General features: G+C 43.8%; 1 protein-coding gene across 2 annotated transcripts in view; it reads right to left on the bottom strand.

Annotated features, from left to right (window-relative positions):
• Nucleotides 1–7,821, bottom strand: part of LOC132382031 (immunoglobulin superfamily member 21-like) — a 405,374-nt gene extending 397,553 nt beyond the window's left edge. The window contains exon 1 of one of the 2 annotated variants that reach the window (XM_059951850.1): nt 6,763–7,821. In XM_059951850.1, the coding sequence (XP_059807833.1) occupies nt 6,763–6,826 (64 nt within the window). In that variant the 5' untranslated portion in view covers nt 6,827–7,821. The remainder of the gene's footprint in view (nt 1–6,762) is intronic. The other variant, XM_059951849.1, reaches the window with a different exon arrangement.
• Nucleotides 7,822–12,444: the final 4,623 nt, after the last annotated feature.

Here is a 12,444-nt window from a genome sequence, read left to right as displayed (position 1 = left end):
AAAAAATCTCTCTCCAGGCGCAGGACCAAAGAAGGTGATAGGGGTTGCCGGTGGGAACATCTGCTCACTAAGTTAGTGATTAAAACTGCAAACAGCATTTCTGGTCAGTAGAAGTTCCCAAATGGAAAGCGACAAGTTTAACCTGACTCTTTGCCTTCAAATTAGTCTCCTTCTCTGCTGGCAGAGATTTGACACTTCTGTAGCCAAGAAGGTGAAGATGCAGACTGCTGTCCACGTTTAGACTGGCACAGTGGCATAACCGCTTGAACTACCTCACAACTCCAGCGGCTGGGGTTCGATCTCCACCTCAGGTGATGTTGGTGTGGAGATTGCATGTTATCCCTGTTACTCTGTGGGCTTTCTGCTGTGCTTTGCTTTCCGTCCACACTCTGAGCGATGTGCTAGTTCATAGTCTAACTGCCTGCTATGAGTTACCCTTAGTGCAGGCGAAGAGTAAGATGGAGCACGCAGCATTAAAAAAATGGGTTTGACTGGGATTAGTCTAAATGGGTGTTTGATAGTCAGCGCAGAGCTGATGGGCTGAAAGGCCCATTTCCAAGTTGCATCTCCCTAGGAAGATTTAATTGGTCCGCTTCCAAGGAGAGACTGGAACATACCAAGTTCACCGATCCTGTAGCACTATGAGTTAATGCATTAAAAATTTGCCCTTCAGCACAAATCTGTTTTATGAACAGTAAGAATCACTTTCCTTTTCTGTGGTCCAGCACCATTCCCTATACCAGAAGTGTCCTGTACACTGCACTCCTGCAGAAGAGAAAGGGGGACTCACCATCTTGCCCTCAAGATTCAGTCCTGACTTGGTTGCCATCAGTAAGGAGTGTGCATATTCTCTCGGTGTGGGTTTCCTCCAGGAGCTCTGGTCTCCGCCCACATCCCAAACCTATAGGTTGTTTGGCCCCTACATTGTCCCGGAATGTGGGTTAATGGGGATAAAAGAAACAGAGATGAACTGGTGTGTATGTGTGAGAGAGGACATGTTGCAGGAATACGGGATAAAAAGGGAGAGGAGTATGGGAGTAACGGGACTGTTCTCCGGAACTCAGCAATCCATATTTTCCTATTTCTGAACCCAAGTATCCTTGTTAGGAGACACATCGTGAGCAAGATCCAATTAACAACTGTCACAGGCAGCTACAAAAACTATAATAATACCACTCATGTATTTTCCCTTAAAACAAAAGGGATGCAGAGTGGTTGGTGTAACACTGTTAATGCACTGACAACCTGAGCTCGATTCTGCCATGGTCTGTAAGGAGTTTGTGTATTCTCCCCAGGACTACATGGGTTCCCCCGAGTGCTCTGGTTTTCTCCCCAATCCAAAGCTGCACAAGTTACTTGGTTAGTTGGTCACATGGGTTTAATTGGGCAGCACAGGCTCATTGGGCCAAAGGGCCTGCTACCATGCTGTATCTCTAAATAATAAAATTTAAATTAAAGTTAAAAGGCCACACAAGTTGACAATCCTCTTGGATGCAGCCTGTGACACAAGTTCCTCCCTTAAAAAGAGATCATGTTACTGAGAGTTCGGGAGAGCAAAACGTAATCTGCACTCGAGACACAGAAGAAAAACAGCCTATCAAAAGGAAAGTTATTTAAAGCAGAAGGAATAGATAAGGCGAAGCACTACTGTAGTTTAAGATGTGATTTTCATTCATTGTTTGTTCCCATATCTAGTTGGTGACATTATAAAAATATTACTGCTTCTGAAATGCTGAATTGCTCTTATACTCCCTGCTAACATCACTAAAATAGGAATTCTTCATTTCACAGAACTATCAGAATTGTTTCAACAGGCAATGTATCTGAAGTTCTATATTGGAGACAATTGGCAAGTACCTGATTCTGACTGAGATAGCAGGGCACCCTCTCCCACAAGTAGTTTATGGCACTATGATCTTTGGTTAGTCAGAGGCTTCAGAGGGTTCCACTGGGGCAGATCAACTCAGAATGGGTGCAAGTTGAGCAAATCTACCTGGTGCAGAAATGGCACTGCTTCACCAGAACAGGAGAGGGTGCTCTTCTTGAAACAACAGCAGCTATGTGCAATTATATAGCACCTTCAACATGGTAAACTGTACCATGCATTTTATAGGAGTGTTATTAAGTGAATGTCAATGCCAAGCCATGTAAAGAAATTATTGTAGCTCACCAGAAGATTATTTCAAGAAGGATGAAAGAGAAACAATGAGGTGAAGAGGTTTGGGAAAGGAATTCAAGAACCCCTGCAGGCCCGGGAGTTGACAGTACAGTGAGTTAAACTGAGGATATACAAGAGATCAGCACAGGAGGAACAGATCGTCTCAGAGGGTTAGGGGCTGTGTGTGATTGCAAAGACAGGTAGGATCAAAAACATGGAAGGATTTGACGCTCAGAATGTAAAAAGCAACACACGGCCTAATGATTAACAGGACAGATCAGTAAGACTGGTGAGATAGGACACATGCAGCAGGCTTTGAATAGAGAGATGTCTGCTCATGAATAGATTCAAAACCTGACCACAGGCAAGAGAAACTCAGTCCAAGCACTATAAAATTTCACGTATTCGACCCAACCCAAAGATGCGTGCAGAGAAAGCTCAAGTCTTGCTGTGCTAATCAGACATTGCTATTGATCAAAAGCAGAGGACACACAGCACAACAGAAATCACAACATCCTGAACTATGCTAAACGCACAGGAATGACCTGGTCAAAACCTAAGGTTCTATCGCAATATCAAGGGCAGCAGGAGCATGAGGATAGCCAGGAAAAGAGCAGCTGTATGTGGAGCTTGGCTACATGGATGAGTTTGTAAGCACTTCTTACCTGTCCTCACCAAGGAAAAGGACATGGTTGATACTGAGTTCAGCAGGGTTAGGGTGGGAGAGAGTTTCATGAATAATCTGGAGCAGGTCAGTATTAAGAAGGAAGAGTCAAATCTCATGGACTAATAAACCTTAGAAAATGGCTAGGCCCAGCTAAGGTCTGTCCCATGTTGCCACTGAAAACGAGGAAGAAGATCACTCTGGCCCTGACAGATTTTGGCATTGGCGACAGTCCAGAGGAGGTTCACAACAATGATCCCAGGAATGAAACGGTTAACGTATGAAGACTGTTTAATGTATAAGGCTCTGGGCCTGTGCTCGCTGGAGTTTAGAATGAAGAGGGATCTCATTGAAATCTGTCAAATATTGTAGGGCCTAGACAGAGAGATGTGGAGAGGATGTTTCCCATAGCGAGGGAGTACAGCCTCAAGAATAGAAAGACTTCACTTCAGATGGCTATGCAGGCCAAATCATTGGCTATATTTAAAGTGGACGTTGATAGCTTCTTGAATAATAAAGGTGTGAAAGGTTATGGGGCGAAGGCATGCAAATGGAGTTGAGAGGGGTAATAATTGGGCCATGCTTGAATGGTGGAGCAGATTCAATGGGCCAAATAGCCTAATTCTGCTCCAATGTCTTATGTTCTTATTTTTACACCATTGGTGGCTACAGATGAGGTACGAGAAAACAGGAGGACAGTTGATGGTTTTTTTTAATTTAAGAAGGGCAGCAGAATTAAGCCAGGTAACTGCAGGCCAGTGAGTTTTACATCAGGGACGTATACCAAAGCATAGGATTTATGTACATTTGGGAAGGCAATGACTAATCAGAGTTAGAATGGCTTTGTGCAAGGGAAATCCTGTCTTACTAATTCCATTGAATTGATTGAAGAGATTAACGAGGAAGATCAATGAAGGCAGGATGGTCAACATTGGTTAAATGGACTTTAATATGGCATTTAACAAAGTCTCACATGGTAGGCTGGTCGAGGACATTAAGGAATATGAATGCAAAGTAAACAGGCAATCTGGATCCAAAATTGTTTTGTTGATTAGTATGCAGAGGCCAGTAGTAGAAGGACACTTTTCTGACCGGATATTTGTGACCAGTGATGTACTGCAGGGACACTTGTACTTTGTGACAAATATTAATGAGCAGGAGGCATGATTAATAAGTTTGCAGATGATCCAAAGTTTGTAACAATGTGGATAACGAAGAAAGTTGTCTAAGGTGATAGCAGGATATAAATCAGATGGAAAATTGAGCCGAGTGTTGTCAGATGGAGTTTTATCCCAACTAGTACAAGGTGATGTATTCTGGGAAGTCAAACAGGAGAAGGACAAATATTGTAAATAGTAATGTTAGAGTGCTAAGGAATGGTGATGAACAGAACAGTGGGGTTCATTGAACATGCTACGGATAGATCAGGAGGTAAAGAAGAATAATAAAATTAGGATGTTATGTTGCAACTTTACAAAACTCTGATGAGACTGCACTTGGAGTATCGTGTGCAGTTCCAGTCACTACTCTAAAGGATGTAATTGCACTGGGAAAAGTACAGAGGAAGTTCAGCAGGACATTACTTGGATTGGAGGACTTTAGTTATAGGAGAGATTGAGTAGGCTGTGCTCGTTTTCCCTGGAGCAACTGAGGCTGAAGGGTGACCTGACAGAGGTATTTAAATTTTATATGCAGAGCGGATGATCAGAATCATTTTCCCATGATATGAATGTCAAAAACAAGAGGACAAAAGTTAAAGAGGAAGGAGTTTTCAAGGGGATTTGAGGGGAAAGCTATTTTATTACACAGAGATTGGCTGACGCTTGTACAATGCTTCCTGAGAATGTGATGGAATCAAATACAATCACTACATTTAAAAGACTTTTCAGGCACTTAAGCAAGCAAAGCATTGAATGATACTGACCTAATGTAGGCAAATGGGATTAGTGTAGATGGGCAAAATGTTTGGCATGGGCATGATGGGCTGAATGGCCTGTGTCTGCACTGTCCAACTCTATGAATGTACGACTCTAACAGACGCCCAGACTGACATATTTGGTACACGTTCTGATTGAACACATCATTCAGGCTCACTGGGCACAGGTTAGCTGAACGAGTTCTAAACCTTCGAGGTTATGGAGAGTACAGAGAAAGCTTTAGTAAACTACTTTTGAACTACTGACCCTTATTCTAAGCTGGAGAGAAACAGCAAGATCCCACAAAGAAGTACGGGTTAATAAAACAAAGCTTCAGTGTAAAATATCATCTGAATGACAGGATATATAATAACAGAGCACTTCCATAATATTGCACTGTAATGTATGTGTAATTTATGAGTTCACATAATTGGAATGGTACCCACTGAGCCAATACTGACAGTATAATTGTGATAAACATACTAGTACAATGGAACCATGTTAACTGGAGTTTGCAATATGCCTCAGATAGTGAACTTGGTGTTTTCACCAGGCTGCTAGACACCAAACAGTGGTTTGGTGCTTCTCCTCAGTGTAAATCAAATGATGACTCAGAGTGGCTTGTAGGTGCTTCGAGGAGGAAAAGTTATGACTGTGCTATCACTTCCAACAAATGCAGCAAAACCCATGATACCCATTTCCCCATCCTGAGCACTGAAGTGGGTGGAGACAACGTTAGAGTGGGGTGGGAACATTACTGATACCTGTAAAAACTCAGGCCACTAATCCCTCTCATCTTCCTCAGTAGCGGAGAACTCACATTCAAGGACAGGCTGTTTCCTTGATGTAATGCATAAAGAAATGGAGATTTGCATTTATTTGGCATCTTCCATGACCTCTGGATGACTTATTCCATTTCCTGTGAGGCAGGGACTGCTGGTATTTTTAATGCTAAAATATATTTGATTGACTGAAATAAATCACCTCAACATTTTCATGATAAGTCATGCTGTTCCAATTACTTATCACACTATCAGTTGTCACTTAGTTGCTGCTGTGAGGTAGGCAAAGTAACTGCACAGCAAGCTCCCACAAATATCAATTTAATAAAGAGTTGACAATCTGCTCTTTGGGTACAGCGACCTGTTGGTGATGGTACCCACTGGTATGGACTCTGATAAATAACTTCTTTGCTTTTGGAAAATTTTATGAAAGAGTAGATGGGTGCACCCTTCTCCAACCTTTCCCCCTCAAGAAACCCTGCCACAACATTGCTTCAGGGACTGCTAGCCTGGATGTTAGTGCTTAAATCCTTCCATTTGAGACCAGCATTTTACAACTCGTGAATACCGCCAGCCCGGCCATTCGGCCCCTTGTGAACCGGGCAACTCGCTCAACAGCCAGCTCTGGCACTCGGCGCGATCCGGATCAGCAGAAGCAAAGTAAAGTTCAAATACAAAGAATGCACCCCAAGTGTAGTTAGCGAATCAGCAGAACGGTCACGGGGCTGAGCGACATTATTAACCCCAGGAGACTTGGAATCTGTGGAAAGTTGAAGACTGTCCCATGTTATAAAGAACCACCGTCACGAAAAACTCGCATTTTCCCAAATTTTCATGGACCGGGATCGCGCCTTTTTAAAGCCACCCCATTTTATTTCAAATTTTGATGACGAGTCAGATGAAACGCGTGTTTTTTTAAAACACAAAATATCTGAGGACTTTAAAAAGACGCCGTTGCATAATAATTTGCGTCTAAAATGTGTGAAAAGCCTTATTGATCAATTGAATCTATCAAGCAGATAATACGGGATCCAAGGAACCTTCTCACCGTACAGATGAATGAGGCATGAGATGAACAGCAAATAGGTGGGAGTTAGTTTGTCCATATAAATTGATAATGTATATCTATAAAGATCTTGATGTTAAAACGGTCATTCTTTCAGCAGATACCACTGTTTCGCTGGTAAAACACTTTACCCCTTCTGCCTTAATAGTACAGGAATTTTCATCCCTCCGACTTACCGAGAGCAAGGTCCGCCAGATAGAACATGAGGAAAAGGCGCTGGTAGAGGTTTTTCCTGCTCATTTTTGGTCACTTTCAAAGTCAGGCTTCAGAAGGCGCCGGGTGTCGAGCTCCATCCAGCAAACAGCGCCGGGTGATCCTCATTCTCCAGCGAGCCAACACCGACACACTGACCCCAAAATTTACCCTGACTCAAACATTCAGATCCAGCCAAGTTGACAGAGTTTCAGAGATTGTTTTCCTTTTTCTTTAAAAATATTAATAATTTGGCTCAAATACACTTCGCCGGGATGCCCAAGATGAGAATTCTATTCCGTTCGCCCAGCTCGACGGGGGTAGGACTGACAGGGATTTTGATGAAACCTCTCCCACTCAGCCCTTCCCCTCTCTGACTCGATTTCCAACACTGTAGATGTGTTTAAATCCTTTCTTCGGATCCCGTATAGCAACGGTTCACTATTTCTGGCTTTTAAGCCGATTTACCAGGGCTGGAGATTTCTCTCCCTCCGTCTCTGACACGCACACACTGTCTTCTCCTGGGAAGGTTAACTCTTACTCCGCCACTCGTGGTATCAAACGATAATTCTTCAATCTCGTCAACATCACCCTTTGAGAAATTGTAAACTTTCAACGTTCGTTTTAACCTTGCTGGGCTAATTAAGCAAAATCTAATCGCCAAATGAAGGATTCCACCTATCCAGAACCTCCAATGTTTTTAAAACAGAAAGTAGATAAAAATGTTGCAGAAATTCAAATGGTTTTGAGACTGATTAAAACCACAGAATTAGCATTTCGTGACATTACGGTCTCCGTTTTCATTCTGTTTTTAAGGCGATTTCCTACACGGAAAACAGTTGCCTGTTCCCTCCTGTATAACTTCTCAAGTCTTTATTCCCGAGCTTCGGTAGGCTATTCAACTGTGAGTGCCATCGCCGCCAACCCCAAACCGCGTTAATGGTGAGGTGCCGGTTGAGCTTCTTCCTCCCACTTCCATACCCTGCCAAGAACGCCTTTAAGGCGGGTAACTTCCTGCTGTTGCTGGTGGCCAAGCGGTCCCTCTTCAACTCATTAAAAATGGAAGCACAGCGGGATTCCCCATTTGTACCCGGGAGAGTCTGCGAGGTGCCGTAACCAACCAGGGCATGGACCAAGAGCAGGGAAGAGGGGTGAGACCGGCCGGCCCTCAACAACAAACTAGGAGGGGAGGAGGGGGAGAGGCGGGTTGTGAAGAAAGGGTGTAGGGGGAGAGGAGGGTGAAAGGGAGCGGTGGGGAACGGAGGAGAGGAGTAGATGGATGAGGGGAGATGTGGGACGAGCCCGCCTCCACCAAACTATGGAAACCATTTTCGGCTCTGGAGCCAAGCACTGTACATCTTGAGCTGGGCCGAATTGGAGTAACACCTGGTGCCTCGGGTGTAACAATTCTCCGGACACACACCACGATTCCAAGCGCATCCAACTTGCGACACGATTGGGACGGAATGGCGGTGTGGATAGAAGAAAGAACCGAAAACCCTTTTATCTCGCTTCTACTTCACGTGACAACGAGCGCGGGAAAGAAGGAAAATGGAGGTAATTCTTTTCCCTCCCCACGGGACTGCTGCTATGAAACATTCAACGCTCCATCCCGCTAATTTCTGGGAATGAATGTTGGGGGCCGGGCTCTATTTCAAATTATTACCTGGTGAAATGTATTTATTTTGATAGCTGGCGCTGCCTATGTGGGCCAGAACGCTTGTCTGCAGGCAAAACGTCTCTATGACTTTAATAAATTGTGAGGAAAAGAGGGGGAAACGTTTAAAGCTCATCAAGTTTGTATAACTAAATGACCTCTGGAGTAGTCACTGTAAATTTTACCTGACATCTTCAGTAGGACATATGTTAAAATACTAAAGAAATGGCTGCAGGTACTTTGAAGGTAATAGTAGGACTGGGTGTAGTCTATGTGGATTTATGCAGGTGAATTAGTGCTTGGCAAATCTGCAAGGACAAGATTCTGCAGATGCTTGGAAAATATGGAAAACGTTGAAGGAACTCAGCAGGTCAGGTAGCATCTATAGAGAGGAATAAACAGTGGACATTTCAGACTTTGACACTTCGTGGAGACTAGAAAGGAAGGAGGGAAAACAGCATCTCTGTGGTTTTTGAGGTTATGATTGTCAAGATAAATAAGGTTGGGAGAGCGAATGAGCAATAGTTGGCAGGTGAGGTGCAATGTGAAACTATTGTAATACTATCCACTTATATAGAAAAAAAACAACACAAATACTGATTACTTTTTAAAATAGTGTGAATTTGGAAAGTATTGCTGATGAAGAAACCCAGACCAACATGGGAGAAGTCACTGTAAGTTGAACAACACAGTCTACTGGAGGAACTCAGCAGCATCACTGGGAGGAGCAGACCATTTCAAGTCCTGAAATGAAAAAGACTTTCATTTCAAGTCAAAACCCTGTTTCAGAACGGAGAGTGCCAAGACCAGATGACCAGTGTAGAGGAGAGGGTGTGTAACTTCCATTCACTTCTCTGTCCTGGGCGTCTCACCTCTCCAACCTCAGCCTTGATAGAGGGTTTCAAACCAAAACTTCAACAGTTTCTTTCCTGCCAGAGATGACGCCCGGCCTGGTGAATTCCTTCAGCGGATTGTGCGTTGCTCCAGATTCCAGATCTACAGTCTTCATGTGGCTTAGGCAATTAGGAAGGCAGAAGGTCTGTTGGTCGTTACTGCAGCTCGATCAGTGTGCATGGATGGCATCACACAATGTTATCTGACCTCACATATAAAGTAATGTCTACAGTTTTGGTCTCTCTTCCTAAAGAAGGATATACCTTTTTCTCAGTTCTATCATCTCTGCTGCACCCGTTCCCAGGATGAGGCTTTCCATTCCAGAACATCGGAGGTTTCTTCCTTCTTCAAGGGATGGGGTGTCCCTACCTCCACCATTGATGCTGCCCTCTTTTGTACCTCCTATAATTTCTGGACATCTGCTCTCACCCCATCTTCCCACCACTTTAACCAGGATAGAGCTCCTAATGATCTAATCTACCACCCCATGAGCCTTAGCGTCCAACACACCATACTCCACAACCTCCACCATGTTAAATGGGACCCTACCAGCAAGCACATCTGTACCTCAACAGACCCCCCCCCCACTCTATGCTTTCTGCAGGGATTGCTCCCTTTGTGATTCCATTGTCCATTCGTCACTCCCTACTAATCTTCCTCCTGCCATCTATCCCTGCCAGTGGCAGAAATCCTATACCTACCCATTCACCCCCACCTCCGTTCAAGGCCCCAAACAGTCCTTCCAGGTGAGGTGACACTTCACCTGCAAATTGCTTGGGGTCGTATCTGGTGATCTGGATGTGGGCTTCTCTACATTGGTGATACCCAGCAATGTTTGGGTGACTGCTTTGTCAAATACCTCTGCTAGTGTTGGCATGTGGCCAAGTGGTGAAGGTGTTTGTCCAGTGATCTGAGCTGTGGCTGAGGTTCAAGGTTCGAGCCGAGGCTGTGTGTCCTTGAACAAGGCACTTAACCACACATTGCTCTGCAACGACACTGGAGCTAGGCTGTATTGGTCCTAATGCCCTTCCCTTGGACAACATTGGTGGCGCGGAGAGGGGAGACTTGCAGCTTGGGCAACAAAAAACCTTGCCCAGACTTGCACCCTGGAAACTTTCCAAGGTGCAAATCCATGGTCTATTGAGACTAACAGAGGCCTAACCTACCTCTGCTCCACTTGCAGGAAATGAAATTTCCTGGAGACCGACCATTTTAATTCCTATCTCCATTCCTATTCCAGCATGTCGGTCCGTATCTTCATGATGAGAGTACTCTCAGGTTGGGGGAAGCCGCACCTCATATTCTGTCTTGGTAGCCCCCAACCTGATGGCATGGATATTGATTTCTCCAACTTCCAGTAATATTTTTCTCCTCCCTCTTACCTCTGAATTCCCTCTGAACTCTTACCTCTTTTCCTATCACCTCCCCCTGGTGCCCGTCCTCCTTCCCTTTCTCCCATGATCCACTCTCCTTTCCTATCAGATTCCTTCTTCTCCAGCCCTTTTCCTTTCCCACCTATCACCTCCAGTCCTTACTACATCCTCCTTCCCCCACCCACCTGGCATCACCTATCATCTCCTAGCTTGTCCTCCTTCCCCATCCATGCCCCCCCCCCCGACCTTATTCTGGCATCTTCCCCTTTCGTTTCCTGTCCTCATGAAACTGAAACATCAACTGTTTGATTTATTTCCATAGATGCCACCTGATCGACAAGGTTCCACCAGCATTTTGTATGTATACACTAAGTGGCTACTTCCTATTCTCTAGTGGCAAGAAGAGGGAACAGTGATGGCTTTGAAGCAGGCAAATCTCTTAGAGGGTTCAATAGGGAAGATGAGAAAAGAATGTTTTGCTCACTAAGGCATTAAAAAATAGTGGTCATAGTCACAAGTTGCAGGGTTGACTATTTTGAACTTAAATAGGTGTACTTTCTTCCAAAATGGGTCGGAGAATCTTCGCAGTTTTCCGTCCAAGAGTGCTATAGTGGCTCGCTGCCTGCACTGAAAATTGAGATTGATAGATCAAAGTAGTTCAAAGTTCAAAGTAAAGTTTATTATCAAAGTTCATACGGGTCTCTGCATACAACCCTGAGATTCTTTCTCCTGTAGGCATACTCAGCAAATCCATAGAAAGTATGTATAACAGGATCGATGAAAGATTAAATAGAGCATAGAAGACCACAAACTGTGCAAATGCAAATACAAATAAATAGCAGTAAAAAATGAGAATATGAAATAAACAAGATAAAAGAGTCCTTAAAGTGAGACTGGTTCTGTGAATATCTCAATGGATGAGCAGGTGAGTGTGGTTATCCCTTTTTTTCCCAAGACTCTGATGGTTGAGGGGTACCTCCTGAACCAGGTGGTGTCAGTCCAGATGCTCTAGTACCTTCTATCCAATGGCAGCAGATTGCTAGTTATTAGGGAATCGAGGGATGTGAGAAATGTGTCACAGACATGGTGCTGAGACTTATGACAGTCCGTGACTTTTTGAATGGTGAAGCAGTCTCGAGGAGCTGAATGGGCAACTCCTGCTCATAATCATTATGTATTTGAAATTTCAGAAAACCATTGACAAAACGCTATGTAACAAAATATAAAGAAGTGTGTACAGTGCAGAGGTAATGAAATGGCATAGATTGGGGCTTGATTATTGAACAGAAAATAAAAGAAATAGTTGAAAAAGGATTGACCGTCACCAGAGGAAGAACACAGTGATTGGCTCTGGGAGACCAGCTGTACAAAATCCGTATCAATGGTTTACATGGGGGTTGGGGGGGAATCACATATATTATATCTAATTTTACTGATAAAGCAGAACCAAGTGGCAGTGGGGACAATGAGGAGGATGCCAGAGGAGAGGTTTCCAAATATAAATGGGAGATGGAATAGAAAATTTGGTCACCCATTTTGTGAAAAAAAAGAAAAGCATAGTATTTTGTATATGTTGCAAGATTCAAAGAAGTTGGTATTCCAAAGACCTCTGGGTAGAAGAAGCAATTAGGATGGCAAATGGTATGATAATGGTATTATGACAAGAAGATTGGGTAGAGGAGTAAAGGCAAGTTTCTGTGATTTCATAGAATCCAAATGGTTCTGAATCTGGAATATTGTGT

This window comes from Hypanus sabinus, chromosome 27, assembly GCF_030144855.1.
Source record: "Hypanus sabinus isolate sHypSab1 chromosome 27, sHypSab1.hap1, whole genome shotgun sequence".
Taxonomy (NCBI): Eukaryota; Metazoa; Chordata; class Chondrichthyes; order Myliobatiformes; family Dasyatidae; genus Hypanus; species Hypanus sabinus.
This window is presented reverse-complemented; position numbering and strand designations above follow the sequence as displayed.